We start from the raw sequence: 18,447 nt of genomic DNA, 5'->3' as shown, positions 1-18,447 counted from the left end.
GCCCTTTGGAAGAATAAGGAACATTCCCAGTCCAGAGCACTGAGTAGCCAGATAGTCTCTGCTTTAGTGCTACTCCAGCTCTGTGACTGAGAACCCCCTACTGGCAGGCACTGGTTTCCATCCCAGGAAGCTGCACCCTCCTTACCCAGGGTCCCCCTTGCTCATTAAACTCTGGCCACGGGGACCTTCCTTCAGACGTTCGTATATGCCAAGGTCTTTCCAGGAGGGCTTCCCAGCACTCTCATCCTCAGCGTAGCAGACCTCCCTACTTTGCTTTACTAACTACTGTCCCTGCTAGTCTCAGCGGGAACATCCCTCCTCAGAGGCGCCATTGGGGTTGCCCTGCACCAGCTATATTCTGCTCCCTCATTATTCTTGCTCACAATTTTCAGTTCTTTTCCTCTCTAGAGCTTAGCACAATCTTAATTAAATAGTTGTGTGTATTTGTTTCATGTTGCTCTCTCCAACTAGATGGCAAGCTTCCTGGGTGCAGAGCCCCATCTGCCCTACTCACAGCTGTATTCCCTGTGTCTCTGGCCACGGTAGCTGCCTGCAAGAGACACGCTGAGTGATGAACGCTGGAGATGCACGGCTCAGTCCTGCAGGGAATCAGGGGCTGCTGTCCCCTGTTTGATTCCAGAACAGTTTGATTCTGGGCTGCAGTGTGAGCTGGGGGCTTGCTCTTCATCATGGGGAGGCAGGGGGGAGGGTCTCAGGTTCAGGAGGTGGATGGGAATCATGATAGAAAGAAGTCCAGGGAGAGGGGTCCCCATATTCAGGCCTGCCCTTAACTTTTGTAATGATAAATCAGGCTAACAAACTGTTACATAAAACATGTCCTGTCCTCCTACTTTGACACATATACCTTCAAAATGGCCTGGAAGTCTAGATTTGGATTCAGAAATTTTGGACTATTGGAGTTTCATACCAGAACTTGGTAGCATAGGAGGAACTGGCCCTTTGTCCCAGAGCCAAGGCCAGCTCAATCTTTTGTTGAGAGTTTTAATCTTCAGTGAGTAGCATGGGAACAGAAAAGAGAACAGATTTATCCCACAGTGGCCCCTAAGGAAGGGGCCTGAGGCCTGCATTCCCCAAGGCCACCTGGCTTTGTTCTTTCCAAGGCCTGGTTGGTCAGGGTTTTCTTTGGTTCTCTAAGTGCTATAGACTGAATGTTTATGTTCCCCAAAATTCATATGCTGAAACCTAATTCCCAGTGTGATGGTATTTGGAGGTGAGATCTTTGGGAGGTGATTAGGTCCTGAGGATGGAGTCCTCAGGAATAGAATTAGTGCCCCTAAAAACAGACCCCAGAGAGCTCCCTTGCCCCTTCCGCCATGTGAGGACACAGCAAGAAGACAGCTGTCTATGAACCAGGAAGTCTGGCTCTCACCAGACACTGAATCTGCTGTTGCCTTGATCTTGGACTTCCCAGCCTCCAGAAACATAAGAAATCAATTTCTGGTGTTTATAAGCCACCTAGACTATATATTCTTTTACAGCAGCTTAAGCTGACTATGACACTGAGCTACCCACGAATTTCTAATAAATTCTTTCTCCCACTTTAGTTAGAACCAGAGTTGGTTTCTGTTGCTTGCATCCAAAGATAGTCTCCCATTGTTCTTAAATATTTTGAAGAATGTGATTTTTAAAAGGCTATATATATTATATTCACTTATTTGGCTGACATCCTGTTGTTTTGTGCTTTCCTGCTAATAGCATTATCACTTTCGATCCATCTCTCCTTTTTTCAGTTCTGATACATTCCCTAAACACATACTGAGCAAAACGGCAGAAGCAAGCAAACTAGAGAAAGTCTTCTTATAGGAAGCATGGCTTGTTTCTGACACCCTAATGGGATCCTTTCACTGGCCAATTTTGTTCCACTGTTTCGTCATTCATTCTTTAATTTATAATCCATTCTTAACGTTGGAAGGATCCTATGGATTGTGTAGGGCAGGAATGGCATCTTGGCGTCCCGCTTCAATTAATTGGTCAGAGTTACTTGAGCGTTGTGAACTCAGTGGGAAAATTGTGTCATAATTAGTTCTCCACGTTTGACATGGTCATGGAAGGTGGAAGTCTGGATATATGTACCACATATTTGTCATTCCTGATCTAATGCAACTTCCCACCTAGTCTGAAAATTCTCTGATCTATAGTATTGCTCTGAGATGGTTTCTGATTAAGCACATTCATTGGAAGAGCTCACTTCATATTTGGATTTCTCCTTTTGTTATTAAGTTCTTCCCTGGGAGTATGGGGCAGAGTAAAGGGCTGGGTTGATTTAGATAACCTAAAGCTCATTCTGATTGACTGCCACTGACTAGTTATGTGATTCTAGGGAGTAACAGTCTCTTCCGGCCTCGGTCTTCCACCTGAGAAATGAAAAACTTGAACCGAGTAACCACAAAGTTTCCTTCCAGCTTGAAGATCCTATTATTCATACGAGTCAGTATTTGCCTCACAGAGACATATTCCATTGGCCTCACTTACGCAGTAGGGCTTACGTGAGAGCCCCTCAAATATTGGAGGACCAATGGCCTTCTGAGCTTTTTGTTATCAGCTAAACATGCCCAGTTTCTTTAATCATTTCTCATATGATGAGGTTTCCAGACTTTTCACCATCTGGTCATTCTTTTCTGGACACTTGAGTTTTCCAATGTCTCCCTGGAGGTGTGGCTCCCAGAACTGGACCTGGGCTAGTCGTGCAGTGGGGGTACCCCCACTCTTTTTTTTTTTTAACATTTTTTTTTTTTGATGTGGACCACTTTTAAAGTCTTTATTGAATTTGTTACAATATTGTTTCTGTTTTATGTTTTGGTCTTTTGGCCGCGAGGCATGTGGGATCTTAGCTCCCCGACCAGTGATCGAACCCACACCCCCTGCACTGGAAGGCGAAATCTTAACCACTGGACCACCAGGGAAGTCCCCTATCCCCACTCTTTACCCATGTGATCAGCCTGCCCCTCCTGGCCGGTGGGACCCATGCTGACCAGTGCACAGCCCACTAAAACTTTCCTGAATCTAGGGATATATTGTATAGTTTAGAGGCCCTCCTTCAAGCTGCATGCAGAACGGATGCAGGGAGCCATGGAGTCAAATCTGGAAGGAGGTGGTGCTTCCTCCGAAGACGAGTAAGTAACCAAGTACTGATGAACTGAACAGGTGCTACTTCTTGATAAACATGGAAGGAAGATTTGCCAGAGATATCATTAATGTTTGCGGCAGTTTTTTTTTTTTATTTATCAATTTTTAAAATTGAAGTATAGTTGATTTACAAAGTTATATTAGTTTCAAGTGTACAAAATAGTAATTCAATATTTCATAGATTATACTCCATTTAAAGTTATTCTGAAATAATGGCTCTAATTCCCTGTGCCATACAATAGATCCTTATAGCTTATTTATTTTATGCACTGTAGTTTGTACTTCTTAATCCCCTACCCTTATCTTGCCCCACCCTCCTTTCCTCTCCCCAATGTTATTTTGTTTTTTGAAATGAGGCATTGGGTGCTCATAGCTCCACTGGTGAGAAAATGTGTCTCTAACCCTTCTCTCTTGCGATACCCTCCCTGCTCCATTCCCTCTGACATCGTGGCACATGACCCCTTTGCTCGAGCAGCTCTTGTATTTACACAGGACAGGTACAAAGGCTCTTGCTCAAAGGAGATATAATGAAAACAAGGAAAAGCAAACACAGATTTGGAGTGGATTCTGGTCTGACCGTGAGCCCACTGGAGTTAATGGTGCCAAGGTCATTATGGGAGGAATCTGACATTCAAACAGAAGGGGTCGCTCCTGGCTTCCCTAACCCCAGGGACGGGGTGTTCTGAAGACCACAAGGTCCCAAGTGCTGTGGCCCCAGGCCATCACTATGGTCCTCCCCTTTCCTTCCCCACCCTCTTTGTTTTGGCCCAGTTGCCCTGGTCTCCGCTCTCCTCTTCATAAACCCCAACTATGCTCCCCGTCAGGGCCTTTGCATCCTCTGCTCTCTGGAACGCTCTTTGCCCAGCCACTGCATGGCTCACTCCACTGCACTGGGCTTCTGTTCACATGTCACCTTGTCAGGAGGAGGTGTCCTCTGATCCCCTTATCTAAGACAGACCCCTTCTCCCCAACACACCATTCTCTTGCCATTTACTCCGCCTTAGCTTTCTTAGTAGAACGTATCCACATGTGACATGTGCTTACTTGCTTATTTATATTATCTAGAATATAAACTCCATGAAGGAAGGACATTGCTTTATTCACTACTGAGTCCCCAGTGCCCTGAAGTCTACCCAGTGCATGCTGCACACTCAATCAATATTTGTTCCTGTGTGACTTTTAAAGCATCAATCCCAATGCTTTTCAACACGAACGCTGTGGTGGGTTAATTAGTCCACTAGTGGACAAATGAGTCATTGGGGATGGGAACCTCAGTTGATTTGAGCAGCGTGAATATGTTCAAAAGGTCCTGGCGTACCACACAACAAAACCGCCATCTACATGAAGTCTCCAAGGGTTACCGCGTGAAGGAGAACTGTGGGTCCCACCCCATCCAGAACTGCTCTGATCTGAGGCGGGGCCCTGGAGATGAAGGCAAGAGAGAAGGGGAGTGGGGTGTGTGTGTGTGTGTGTGTGTGTGTGTGTGTGTTTCCCTCATTCAACCACCATGGCTCATTGCTAGACCCTGGGCTTTCTCTTTCACATCAGTTTTAGAGACTAAGGCCAGTTTTGCCTGGTTCATTGACCAGGCCCGGGGAATGCCTCTGATGACAGGTGGCAGCAGCACTAGCTGCTGTGGCCATGTGCACTCTTCAGGTGGACTTGGAAGAAGGTGATGGGAGAGAAGTGGATGCAGGAGAGGCATAAGGACTAGGCGAAGTCAGGTGGCCAGCAGGGGACCTCTGAGCAGAGCCAGCAGGCAGGGAAATTCCAGGACTAGTCGTGTGGAGGAGTGGCCATATGAATCTGGAGGCCAGCTGAGCTGACCATTTGTCCAAGGTGAAGTGACTGCCCAGGAACTGGGGAGAAGCCGGAAACCCCTTGCACAGGGCTGACATCCTGGGTGGAGGGATTGAAGCCGCCCTGGGAAAATACTTCAAAGCCTACCCCTGTTTCTTCAATGCCTCCTTCCTCTATCATCAAGACTTGAGTGAGGTCCTAGAAAAAAATCCAGTTACACTTGGGAGGGAGTAATGCTGGACCATATCATCTACTAATTCTTAAGTGTAAGTTTAGCTCATCAATTATTTTTTCCAGTGGCAATATTCCAGAGCTATTTAAGACAGAATCGCTCAGTGGCAGATTGTGTTTTGCAGAGATGGCCACAATAATACCTTCCATCCCACATGCTCTCCTTTCAAAGTGACCTTGAACATCTTCCCATTGAGTGGTGGGTCCCTTGAACCTGGGTGGATCTTCTGCACTTGCATCTGAAAATGAGTGTGGCAGATATTAGGATGCCTCAGCTCCTTTCCCTCCATAATTTCCCTTCTGTTTAGCTTTTCCTGGCTCCTCCCTCTCTCAGTCTCAGTCAGAGACCCTCATCCTGAGCTGAGCTGATTTTCCTGAAGTTGTGCAAGAACTTCCTGTTGGCTGAGGAATTTAATCTCTCTTTTTCTGGTCATTGTGATAGACAGTGAGGAGAGAATCTCAAACCCAACTCCAGCTCCTGTGGGAGGCATGATGGTCAGTGCTGAGGGTGAAGATGTCAATTAAAAAGATGTTACTGGCAAAATGGCACCAATCCCAACCATGAGATATCAACCATCCCTTGATTGTCTAGAACTGTAAATTACCTTTGAGGACCATGAACTTGCAAGTCCTTCAAGCCGGAAAGAGAAACCCTTGACCCCCACGTCTCTTCTTCATCAGGTTCTAGACCTTTTCTTATAATTCCTTGGTTGTGGGAAACATCAGGGTCTCAAATGACAGGGGCTGGGGTTGGGGCTGAAAGTGGGTGATTGTCTAATGTCTTTTAGAGGCCAGAACCCAGGCTGGAAGTAATCCTTTGATGCTGGCTGGTTAATAGTTGTGTTAGTCTGCTAGGGCTGCCATAACAAGATATCACAGAATGGGTGGCTTAAACGACAGAAATTTATTTTCTCAGTCTTGGAGACTGGAAGTCCAAGACCAAGAGGTTAGCAGGTTTGGTTTCTCCCAAGGCCTCTCTCCTTGGCTTGCAGAGGGCTTCCTTCTCTCTGTGTCCTTCCATGGCTTTTCCTCTCTGTGTGTGCATTCCTGGTGTGTCTCCCTCTTCTTATAAGGACACCAGTCATATCGGATTAGGGCCATCTCAATGACCTCATTTAACCTCAATTATCTCTTTAAAGACCCTATCTCCAAACACAGTCATATCCTGAGATACTGGGGGTTAGGATTTCAACATGTGAATTTAAAGGGGACAAATTCCATCCATAACAATACTTCATGAACAGTGGTGGAGGAGTGAGTGCCCTGGACAATCAATCTATGGATCCTGGAGAACTTCCAGTGTCCTTGAGGGGATGTCCTGCTGGGCCCATGCTGCCCAGAGCAGGGCCAGGACATGCAACCAGGGGAGGGGGAAGGGGGAAGGTGTGGAAGGTTGTGTCAGTGCTTCCTGGCCTCCCAGTGTGACGGCTGCCCAGGCTGTTCCTGAGAGGTGGTACAGGAGTATCACAGGAGGTACGAGGCCCATGGTGGTTTCCAGGTACCAGCTACATCCCAGAGCATCATGTGGCTAGGCGGTGGGCTTCCTCACGATCCAGGCATTGCTCATGGCAGACCCTACACGAGGGGGTTCTCTGTCTCTGGAGCCACTTCATCAGCACAGACATCCTTCTTCTTTTTCCCTGGCAAGGAGATCAGAACGAAGGTTACCCCTCCAACGTTTGTACCTAAGGCCTCTGAATTCTGACTGTCCTTGCGTATTCCTCAGGCAAGGAAAAGCTCTCCTGGTTTTCTAAGACCCTGGAAAAGGAGATGCTTCAAGGACAGGAAGTTCTTCCTAACGTCTAGCCTTTCTCTGCAATTATGGCACGCGTTTAGCTGTAGAAGGTATAGAAACTTAGAGCTGGGATGGACCCAGTTAAATGACTAGGCAGAAGCCATGTGGCAGAGGCAAGGGCCAGCCTCCAGTTGCCCTGGGTAAAGCCTTTCCACTATCCCAGGTAGTTGGATTCTCTCTACCCTTCTCAGTGTCCAAAGCTGCTCTTTTCTGAGCCTTGAAAACATTAGGCGAAGTGAAAGAAGTCAGTCACAAAGGATCACACAGTGCATGACTCCATTTACAGGATAGACTGTCCAGAAGAGACAGTCTAGAGACAGGAAGGAGACTAGTGGTTGCCTGGGTCTGGAAGGGAAAGGGGGACTAGGGAGTGATAGCTAAGGGGCTTGGGAATTTCTTTTTGGGGTAATGAGAATGTCCTCAAATTGAGTGTGGTGATGGATGAACAACCCTGTGACTGTAATAAAAGCCATTGAGTCTCACACTTGAAATGCATGAATTACATGGTATGTGAATTATAGTCCAATAAAGCCGTTAAAACAAAAAGCTGCTCGTTTCCTGGCTTCCACCTTCTTACCACAAATCCTGGGGGGCTGTCTGAGGCAAAGGGCCACGTCAGACCCTCTCAGGAGCAGACAGGCCCCTAGGTGGAGTGTGACCTCAGCTGCTCCCTCCTCCCTCCCTTGCCTGTGGAAAGAATATACAGGAGCCAGCCAGCCAGCCGGCCCAGCTGCATGCTCAGTGGCTGCGCCAAGCCTCTTGCCTTTTAGGACACATCCACTGAAGTCTTATGCCTCCTTCTCCTTGCTGACCCACTTTCTCCATCCTGGGATCAACCAGACAGCCTAGGATGGACATGTCCGCGAAGCCCAGGTCAGCTGGGGTAGCTCTTTCAGGAGCTGGATGGAGAGCTCAGAACCCAGCTTGACCTCTGAGTGTCCCCTTCCTTCTTCTCCTGGGGGAAGGAGGCCCTATCAGTCCCTGACCAGAGAGGTGCTTCTCTCAGGGAGCCTTTCCTAGGATGGTTGGCAAGAAGGAGTTGGGATTCATCTAGATTTTCACTCAACACACCTTTACTGATACCAGCTATGTTCCAGGAACCCTTGCTAGGTGTCAGGGGGTGGTGACTCAGCTTTCGTCTTTCAAGACCTGAGAACTCCATGGGAGAGTGAGGGCAGCAAGTGCTGTGACTGAGATGAGCACTGGAGAGTCAAGGCAGGACACAAACCCAGCCTGGGTGTGGGAGAGAAGGTCGGGAAGGCTTCCTGGAGGGGGCACACCTTGAAGATGGTGGAGGTGACAGCCAAATGAAGAAGGCGAGTTGGGTGGGAAGTTATGGAAAATGTGTTCCAGACAGAAAGAGTAGAATGTGCAAATGCCTGCAGAGGCACATAAGAGGGTAGCTCTTTTGAAAACTGCTGAAGGAACTTCAAGTATTTCAGTCTGACTGGAGACCAGACTATTAGATGGAGAGGGCCAAGAGATGACATGGGAGAGGTAAGCCTAAATAGGAGGAGGTTCAGACTTGGCCCTCCTTCCCAGAAGACCTACCTCCTCCACCCACCCCCAGCCCCTGCAGGACTCCTACCTGAGCAGGGGCCCCAGTGCCAGGCAGAGAGACCAGCCAGGATCAGGAACAGCAAGACAGGCACCACCACCAGTAGCACATCTTTGTAGGAGGCCATCCCTGGAGCTGGACATGGAGGGGGCGGGGTCACAGGTGGACTGCATGCTTCACCATCCCTCAACCACCGGTTCCCAGCCCTTGGCATACCTGCCTGGCGATGGCAGCTCTCCCAGGGGGTGACTGTGGCCAAGTCCCAGCTGACAGGGTTTGAGACAATGCAGGAATAGGCCACACCTTTGTCACCTGGTCCCAGTGACACACTCAGCACCTGTCCGTCCATGAAGAGGCCACCTGGCTTGATATCAAGGTCAATGGTTCCCTCCCGTCGCCAGCTATAGGTTATGTCGCTGATGTTGGGAGCCCAACAGGACAGGAACACTTGGCAGGTCTTGGGGAGCTGAGCATCCCCTGATACAGCAATGAACACTTGTACCTCGGGCCTGGGCACTGCATCTGAGCAAGAACAGCAGAGCCAGTGTGGGTTATAGGGATGCTGAACGGGGCCCATAGCTCCAGCTCTGGGATCCATGCAGGGCTAGATGCCACCTCTGACTAGACCACTCTGGCTCTAAAGCCTCATCAGGCTCCCATTGCCCACAGGACGGAAGCTGAATTTCTGAGTCTGGTATTCAAAATCCTTCATTAAATGGTTGATGTCAACCTCTCCAGCTGTACCTCCTGCTGATCTTCCCCACCCATCTTAATTAATTTCCTGTTCTCCCAAACGTGTCATGCTCTTCTTCATATCTTTCATATGGCTCAGCTGTACACATATGCTTTTCTCGTCTCACCCTCCTAGAAAACTCCCACTCATCCTCCAAGGCGCAGCTCGGACACACTGCTTACTGCTCTGATTATGAAGCCTTCTCTGATATTCCAGGTATGGCTCTGAGCCCTCCGAGAACTCTGTGTATCCCTTGTCATCAAATTTCCCTGATACATGATACATCAGTCATAGAGACAGTAAACGTTTATTAAGGTAGGCACAAAAACAAACACATTCCTGGACTTTTGGAGCTTTTGGAGTTTGGTGAGGAAGACATACTAACAAGTGATTATGAATAACTAAGAAAATTATTACAAGGATGCAAAATTCTGTGAAGGAGCAGACCAGGAGGTAGGGGCTCTGCCTTGTTATCTCCATAACCCTTGCTCCCAAGGTGCTCAGCTACCTGGGCCATTGGACAAATTGGTGTCCTGGCATTCCAGACCATGGCTGCCCTTTCCTACATCAGTTGATGAGTAGATCATGAGTCTCGTGGCAAAGTGGGTCAGCACGGGAGAGCATTCTGGCAACAACGGGAGGGCTCAGTCTCTGAGAGCATTCCAAAGTTAAGCTGAGTAAAACCTCATTAATGCCAGCTCAATCTGGTGGGATTTGTGATATGAGAAAAGAAAAGATTTGTTGGGTGCACTAATAGTATAAACAAAGATTACAGGGGAGGGAGATATTTACACTACTTAAGAGGACAAGCTGCTTCCAAACACCATCAGGCACAGTAGAAACACCCATTGACATTTCTAGTAACTGATCTGCTAATTCAAATCATTCTTATCTATTGTCAAAGCAGAGCTCCTAAGGACGGCTGCTTGGCAGCTTTGTGCAATTAGTTCTAATCACGCTACGTATTTGGAAGCAATAAAACAGCAATTTCCTTAAAATCTGTAATTCAGATGCTGAGAACAAGGCATTTTGGAGCTTAGTGGTGTGGGTGCTGCATGTATTATCACATTCAACGTCCTCATTTCACATATGTGGCAGCTGAGACTCAGAACGGGGGAGAGCCTCCCTAGCTGCCTGTGTGGTTGTGAAGGCTGTTCACTGTGCAAGGGCGCTGGGCTCAGGGGGTAACAGGTGAGAGGCGGGTGCTGAATTCCAGCCAGCACTCTGCTTGCCAAGCTGTGCAACATGGATCAGGGTCGTGTGCACCCAAAAGGACACACATTTAATTGTACACTGGCAGCCCGTGTGGCTCACCTAAGTGACGAGCCAGTTATCTCCCTCTAGGTGTGGGAGGGTCTCTCTCTTTCCGGTTTGCTACTGCGTTTCTCTCCCTCAGTGTTTTGCTCTGCCCAGCTATCACCCCTACTCTCCATTCTTAAATTTGCACCTTTTCCTCCCCCTTATTCTATCCCAATTTCTGAGGTTTTACTGAAATAGGGTTCACTGACATATCTTTTCCAAGCCACTAGGTAGATGAATAGGAGCTCAAAGGCCACTTTATCTTTACCAGCAGAAATACGGTGGCAGGGGTAGAAGCATAGGTGGCGATGGTGGTGCAGGTGATGGTGGGGGTGGTGAAGGTGGTGTAGGTGATGGTAGGGGTGGTGGAGGTGGAGGTGGTGATGGTGGTGCAGGTGATGGAGGGGGTGGTGGAGGTGGTGGTGGTGATGGTGGTGCAGGTGATGGAGGGGGTGGTGGAGGTGGTGGTGGTGATGGTGGTGCAGGTGATGGTGGGGGTGGTGGAGGTGGTGGTGGTGATGGTGGTGCAGGTGATGGAGGGGGTGGTGGAGGTGGTGGTGGTGATGGTGGTGCAGGTGATGGAGGGGGTGGTGGAGGTGGTGGTGGTGATGGTGGTGCAGGTGATGGAGGGGGTGGTGGAGGTGGTGGTGGTGATGGTGGTGCAGGTGATGGAGGGGGTGGTGGAGGTGTTGGTGGTGATGGTGGTGCAGGTGATGGAGGGGGTGGTGGAGGTGGTGGTGGTGATGGTGGTGCAGGTGATGGTGGGGGTGGTGGAGGTGGTGGTGGTGATGGTGGTGCAGGTGATGGAGGGGGTGGTGGAGGTGGTGGTGGTGATGGTGGTGCAGGTGATGGAGGGGGTGGTGGAGGTGGTGGTGGTGATGGTGGTGCAGGTGATGGTGGGGGTGGTGGAGGTGGTGGTGGTGATGGTGGTGCAGGTGATGGAGGGGGTGGTGGAGGTGGTGGTGGTGATGGTGGTGCAGGTGATGGTGGGGGTGGTGGAGGTGGTGGTGGTGATGGTGGTGCAGGTGATGGAGGGGGTGGTGGAGGTGGTGGTGGTGATGGTGGTGCAGGTGATGGAGGGGGTGGTGGAGGTGGAGGTGGTGATGGTGGTGCAGGTGATGGTGGGGGTGGTGGCAGTGTAGGTGGTGATGGTGGGGGTGGTGGCGGTGGTTGTGGAGGTACTGGTTGTGACAGAGGTGGAGGTGAAGTTGCTGGAAAGAAAGACCCATCCAGCCTCCAGTGAATTCAGTCACCCCAGCTGAGGTGCTGAGAGCAGCTTTATGAATGACCCTAACAAACCTAAGTAGAACAGAGGATCTGCTCAGCTGAGCCCTGCCAAGTCAGACTTGTGAGAAACAAAAATGTTTGTTGTTTTTAACCAGTAAGTTTGGGGATGGTTTATTTTGCAATAACAAATAACAGAGAACACCCATGAATGATGTAAATTTAAAATCTCTCAATACATCTAAAAGAGCTCTTTTAAGAAATATGACATAAAAATTCTATACTTTAGTTGCAATGGATTTTTAAATTAAAATCATTGTGTCATAGTTTATTTGCAATATTTATTTTTCTTTTTGGTGGTGCATAAAATAATGGCACGTCTTATAACCTGTTATCTTAGAATTGATGATGTCTAGGCCAGCCTCTATCCCAGATGCTTCTCAAATGCCACTGATTTTACCTTTATTGGCATTTTCATGGTAATATTACTATACAGGTTTTACAAGTGAGAAAGGTCAATGTCAGGGAGTAAGTATTGTGTCCAAGGCCACTGAGATAAGAAAAGACCACGCTAGAGTTCAGACCAGGGCTGTAGGGCGGAAAAGCCTGGCTGCCCCAGCCAGAAGCTCACCTGGGAGAACCCGAGGAGTTTTCTTACCTGTGGCTGTGGGGAAGCAGCTGTTCCCTGAATCAGCCATGAGGTCAGAGGCCACAGGTTTCTAGAGCCCAGCTCTCCCCAGTTTCCAGGACGCAGGATGCCTTTCCGGAGCTTTGTGGGAGGAGGTGGGGCAGAGAGCCTGAGTCAGGCGCACTCACCATACACCTTGAGCTGCAGGGTCTGGGTCCAGGCTCGACCTTCCTTGTCCACCAGCAGCACGGAGAAGTTGCCGCTGTCTCCAGACTCCAGCGGCCGCAGCTCCAAGCTGAGGTTGCCGTGCAGCTGGGCTCGGCCCAGGAAGCGGGAGTGGTACAGCGTCTCCAGAGACCCCCGGAAAAACGTGGCCAGGAGCTCCTCTGAAGGCCAGAGGGATCTCCAGATGGCCTCTCGGATTTGGAAGCCGGGAGGGCGCTCTGCCACCAGCAGCGCCGAGCCCCCCACCTGGCCCTGAACTTGGGCACCGGTGAAAACGAAGGGAAGTAGTGCTGAAAGGACAGAACCCCATCACTCTGCCTGCCCCAACCTCCTCATCTCTCTCCTGCATGCAGCTGAGCTGCTGCAGAGCAAGGGAGGCCCCTTCTCTCCACACTCCCTCCACCCAAGCTGAGAGTGCCCCGCGCCAGGGACTGGGAATAAAACAGTGAGGAAGGGAATCCAGTCCCTGCGCTCATGGAGCTCAGACTTAAGAGACAGCAATTTACCATGATGGCAACAAAGGGTGCCCTGGGAGAACACAGGTAGGCTGATAGGGTGACCTTGCCAGGCCTTGAGGGACTCAGAGAAGAAAAGGTTAAGCTGAGACCGGAAAGAGGAATGGAAATCAGCCAGGCCAAGCAGAGGGCAGCCTGGAGTGGGGATGGGGAAGTGTTAGAGACTGAGTGGGCAGCACACACAAAGGCCCGGACGGTGAGAGAGCTCGGTGCACCGTGGGGAACTGAAAGTAGTTCTCCGCAGAGGAGGTAAGAAATAGCACTGCAGAGTCTGTGGGAGCCAGATCCTGCAGGGCCCTAAAAGCAACTTTGGAGTTTGGGCTTTATCCTTAGAGTGACGGGGGGGGGCCTTGGATAGTCTTTAAGTAAGAGAGTGACGTGATTACATCCGTGGTTAGAAAGACAGCTCCAGCAGAGGTACTGGAAGTGCAATGGAAACTTGTACTGAGGAAGGGAGCAGCCGGGACAGGCGGAAGTGGGAGGAATGGAGAGGTTACTGTGTGTAGTCAGTGGGATCTGGTAACAGATTAGATCTGGGGAGTGAGGGCGCGCGGAGTCAAGGATGGCTCCCAGGTCCTTGGGACCCACTGGCTGCCATTCTCTGTGATCCAGAACAGGAGGAGAAACAGAATGGGGGTGAGATGTCTAGAGGCTGTTTTGCTGGGAACATATTCAGTGTGACTTGTGTGGGTGACACTTCTGCTTGAAGTGCCCCTCTGACTCCTTTGCTGACTAACTTCTGCTCCTCCTTGAAGCATCACTGCCTCCCCTGGCCTCTGCCATCTGTCACTGCAGGTTACAAACTCTCTCTGTGTTCCCACAGCGGGCTGGGATCACCACTACAAATGCTCCTACCCCTCTATTGTGACCACTTGTTTATGAGTCCCATGAGACTATGAGTTCCTCTTTTCATGTTTGTACTCCCTGTGCCCAGCACAGTTTAGGAGCAGGATGTAGGAGAAACTCGGCAGATACACTTAATGCATGACAAAATTGGCTGAGGACTTCCCTTGTACCCAGCACAGTGGTGGGCACGGGGGTTCAGGGCAGAATAAAAGCAGATGGAGAACACACCCAAGTGCTGGGAGTTTGGTTAGGGAGCTGGGTTCTGGATGATCACTCAGCCAGCCGCTGGTAACTCCAGTCTCCTGTCTGTCTCACTGCCCTGCCAGCCCCAGTCATCTCAGTCCTAACTGGGGATGGCTTCAGGGTTAAGGCACAGTGGAGACGTAAAGAGAGCATAGCGCTGGATGTCAATCAAGACTCCTGTTCTATCCTGCCCTGGCTCTGCCACGAACAAGCTGTGCAATCTTCAGCATACCTCTTCCCCCTAAACGCTTCCATTGTCCCATTTGTAAAGCAAGGGGGTGCATTCAACCAGTGGTACTCATCCCTTTTACCATTCAGAAAAATTATTTTTGCTTCCCATGTCCACAGATTTGAAAGATTTGTGAACCAAACAGATTCCCTCTTTTTGGCAGGATTTCCTTCACATGTTTAGAAATGTTGAAATCTGCAGACTTTTGGAGCCAGGAACTCAGGTGGGGACACCGGACAAAATCATCTTGAAGTCCCTATGAGTTTCTGACACAAACAAAAGTGTCTGAGTATTTGCCACACCCCATGGCTCCCATCCCCTGGCCTAGCAGCGCTGGCCCTTGTCATACTGACCACTTGCTAACCAAGGGAGGGAACTCAGGCATCGGACAGGATGGGGGGGCGGTGTCGCCCAGTGTTGAAGAGACCTGATTTGTCTCTTCTGACATCACACCGCTATCGACCACCCCAAGTCCACAGGCAGTATATTAACTTGCTTTTGTCTCTCATCCCTCCTCAATGTCCACTTCCACAGACCTGCAGGGAGGAGTCTGAGCTCTCCCACAGGCTGTTGGAAAGACATCCTCAGATTGTAAGAGCCCTGCCCGCCCCTGCTCTCCCCAGACCACATTTAGAATTTGCATGTGTTAACACTGCCAGACCCTCACATTCTCACGACCATCTCTTTCAAAACCAATGGTACCACCAGCCTCAGTTTTAACCTCCCTGGGCCACAAAACAGCTTGTGTCTCAGGGGCATGGAGGCTCCTTGTGCTGCCATCCTTCTATCCAGGATCCTGCATCTCTTTGCCTCTGCCTAGCTTTTAAGGTTGCCCAAGAACTTGCTTCAGTCTTCCCTACCCCTCCACAGCTCCTGAGTCCTCACTTGGGTTGGGGAGAGGATCCTGCCCAGATGCCTGGGGAAGGGACTTCAGCTCTCTGAGGCCAGGCCAACCGCCTGCCCCACTTACCTTCCCAGAGAAGGAGACTCCACAGGGACCACACGGCCATACTTCGGAGAGGCAGGCAAAGTCGCTCGACAGCCAAATCCAGAACATCCCAGGTCAAGCGGGTGCATGGAAGGAGCTGTGGTCCTTCTGGAAAGTCCCATGTTTAGAAGGAGGAATGTTGACTCAGAACAGGACGCCCTGAAAGTGAAAATATCCAGAGGAAAGTGGAAGTTGGCCTCGGGTCTGGCTGGGCTCTTTCAGGAGCTGATTCTTGTAAGTCAGCCTCTTTCAAATGCCTATGGTTGGCCAATGCAGATGGCAAGCACCCCCCACACAAGCCCACATCCTCCTCGCTGACTCCCGCCGGTCATCCCCACATCCCACTCTGCCCGGCTGCCCCCTGCCTTTCCTGTTGTCAACACAGAGAGCCCTCTAAACTGCGATTCCCATCATCACTTCTCTGCTTACAATTCTTCTGCAGCCTCCCACTGCCCTCAGGATAAAGACTAAACTCTTGGCTTAGCATACAAGGTTCTCCTAAGTCCAACTCCAGCCTGCTTCTTCCAGCCCGCCGTCCTACGTCCATTCCGCTCTCCCGCCACGCCAAGCCAGGACTGCCTCTTCTCAGAACTGCCAATTCCACACTTCCATTCATTGTACTTGTTCCATTCATCCTTCTGGATGTGGCATGGCTATGCAGCTGGCCGGACTCCCATTCCAGGCTTCCTGACCACAGGCAGCATGAGGAACCTTCCTTTCTGCGTGCCCAGGGCGTGCCCGTTCCTCTGTCATAACTCTTAGCACACTGTTTCGCAACAGTTTTCGCATCTCCACAGACTGTTTGTTGCCAAGGTCTCATATTCATTTCTGTTTACCCCTCGGTGCTGGGCATGTCATGGATGCTTAATGAACATTCGTTAAACCAGGGTGTGAATTCTAGAGATTGCTGCATATTTTGCTTCCTGGAAGCCCTACAACTCTCCTCTGAGAGGATCTGATTATCACCCTGTTAGAGCTGGGGGAGTTTGGAAACCAGAGTGAGGTTAGCACCTTTCGGAGGTCACAGAGAAGCAGAGCTATGAGCTGAGCTTCAGTCTTCCGAGTGTGGTCCATTTTGCCAGTCGCTCCATCCTAACTCCGTTTCTCTTCTCACTTGCGGTAACTTGGTTTCTTTAGTCAGGGAAGGCTTTGCGAGAAGATAAGGAACATCTCCGAGCTTCCTGAGTGTGGCTTGTGGTGTCTAGTCCTGCAGAGCTTCTGACCTGTCAGTCAAACTGAACGCTCTGCCCTGGACCCAGCTGGGAACGAGGCAGATGTGGTGGCAGGTGAGCAGGAGGCTTCCAGAAGAGGCTTCCTGCCCTCCAGTTACTCGCCACCAAATTGTAGGAACAAGATATGCCTGGGAAGGGAAGGCCCACAACAGACAGACACGGCTCTGTGCAAAAGAGCCGCACAGACAGTCCACGCTGCAGGAGGGCACGGGAAGAGGTCTCTGTGGATGTGGGCAGGGGACACTTCCTTAAAAGGTGGAATTTGAGCTGCATCTTGAAGATGGACATGATTTGGATAGGCTGAGAAAACAGGGAGGGCCAGAGGTTGGGGGGTGGGCTCTGAGCATGAGGGGAAAGCAGCGTAAAGCTTGGCAGTGGGGAGGTCCCGTGTGGGCTCCAGAGACAATGAAAGAGCAGAGGGAGGAATCCTTTAGGGCTGCCTTGGGTAAAAGGGAAAGGGAGGCTGGGGGCCAGATTATGGGGTTCTTGAGTACTGGGTTAAGTTTAGGCTTTTACTCTGGAGGCCAGCAACTCTCACTCGTGCTGAAAACTTGGATTCTCAGGGATTCTGGTTCAGTGGGGCTGGGCTGGGGCTCAGGAACCTGTAGTTTTAACAAGCACTGCACTCCAGGTGATTCTGAGCTAGTGAATGGAGGGAGGGCTCTGAGAAGCACTGCTTGGAGGGAGGGGGCTGCTGTCCATTTTGGGCTAGCTAACTTGCTAGTGGGAGGACAGCGTGCAGGGCTGATTGGGAGAGAAAAAAGAGGCAGGGAGGTCTGGGTAGCAGCTATTGTGATTGTCCTGACTGGAGTAGAAAGGAACTCTCTAGAGAGAAAGGGGCAGAGCTGGAGTTGTGACAGAACTTGGACACCACCCACCTATGGGACACAGAGGCCAAGGGAGAGGACTGATCTATGACTCCACTGTCAATTCCATCATCCATGTGTCAGATATTTATTGATCATCTACTTACATGTCAGGTGCTGGGGAAACAAAGATGAAAGGCACAGCCTCTGCTCTGAAGGAGTCTGCAGTTTAGATGAGAAGACAGACATGTAACCCAGTAATTACAATCAGTGCGGTCAGAGCAATGCCAGCTGCGTGCATGGGATGCTATGGGAGCCCGAGGGTGGATGGGTGGGAGCCAGCTGGGGGGCTAGGAGGCCAGGTGGGCCTCATGGAGGGGGTAGTGTTTGAGGTGAGCCTTAGGATATAAACAGATGAGGGTGAGGGTAGGACTTAAGAACTCAAGCTCTGGGGTCAAGCTTCTTGGGTTCAGGTCTTGGCTGTGAAACCTTGAGCAAAGTGGCTGCTCTGTGTTGGGCATCTTCATTCACGAAACGGAGATTAATAACAGTATCTACCTCTCCGTGGTGCCGTAAGGGTGAAACCACTTAAAATAGGGTCTGGTGCATAGTCAGGTAAAATAAAGAATGTGGCCCACTATCCAGTTCTACAAGTTATTGGCTACTGCAGTTGCTGACCTACAGTACACCCTGAAAGGAATTCAGGATGACGATCAGGATGAGGCCTTCTGTGCTCTGGGAAAACAGGCAGAACAGACCCTCAGATATTTTATGAACCCAATTTCTTGCATCTTCCCATACTTATAAAAGCACTAAAATCATTGACTAGGATAGCTGTGCCTTGTGACAAGCAGTAACCTTCTACCAAAATGTGTGCTTAATTGCATGGACTCTTTCTCCAAAATCACTGTATGCTGACCTCCCCCTAACCTCTTCAGAGCAGTTCCT

At 50.1% G+C, this 18,447-nt stretch overlaps 1 protein-coding gene across 5 annotated transcripts; it reads right to left on the bottom strand.

Annotated features, from left to right (window-relative positions):
• Positions 1-6,063: 6,063 nt before the first annotated feature.
• Positions 6,064-16,779, bottom strand: SLAMF8 (SLAM family member 8). 5 transcript variants are annotated; one of them, XM_059934398.1, is made up of 6 exons: positions 16,473-16,779; positions 15,444-15,620; positions 12,604-12,930; positions 8,748-9,053; positions 8,562-8,666; positions 6,064-6,818 (listed from the first exon to the last, which is right to left on the bottom strand). In XM_059934398.1, exons 2-6 carry the CDS (start codon positions 15,481-15,483, stop codon positions 6,754-6,756), a joined length of 843 nt encoding a protein of 280 aa, XP_059790381.1. In that variant the 5' UTR covers positions 15,484-15,620; positions 16,473-16,779; the 3' UTR covers positions 6,064-6,753. The 5 variants fall into 5 exon arrangements, with proteins under 5 accessions (XP_059790381.1, XP_059790374.1, XP_059790383.1 ...); XM_059934391.1 differs by lacking the exon at positions 16,473-16,779 and adding an exon at positions 15,951-16,423; XM_059934400.1 differs by lacking the exon at positions 16,473-16,779 and adding an exon at positions 15,951-16,423 and having other exon boundaries at positions 12,604-12,801.
• Positions 16,780-18,447: the final 1,668 nt, after the last annotated feature.

This window comes from Balaenoptera ricei, chromosome 1, assembly GCF_028023285.1.
Source record: "Balaenoptera ricei isolate mBalRic1 chromosome 1, mBalRic1.hap2, whole genome shotgun sequence".
In the NCBI taxonomy this organism is placed as follows: domain Eukaryota; kingdom Metazoa; phylum Chordata; class Mammalia; order Artiodactyla; family Balaenopteridae; genus Balaenoptera; species Balaenoptera ricei.
The sequence above is the reverse complement of the archived record's forward strand: the minus strand, read 5'-3'. Positions and strand labels throughout refer to the sequence as shown.

What these genes read in the sequence shown, in the direction of transcription:
- SLAMF8 (XM_059934398.1), bottom strand. Translation starts at nt 15,483, where the DNA reads ATGGCCGTGTGGTCCCTGTGGAGTCTCCTTCTCTGGGAAG. An exon ending in GAGCTGCCATCGCCAGGCAG is followed by an intron (nt 8,667 to 8,747) that starts GTATGCCAAGGG and finishes CTCCATGTCCAG; the next exon opens with CTCCAGGGATGGCCTCCTAC. An exon ending in GCACTGGGGCCCCTGCTCAG is followed by an intron (nt 6,819 to 8,561) that starts GTAGGAGTCCTG and finishes TCTCCTTGCCAG; the next exon opens with GGAAAAAGAAGAAGGATGTC.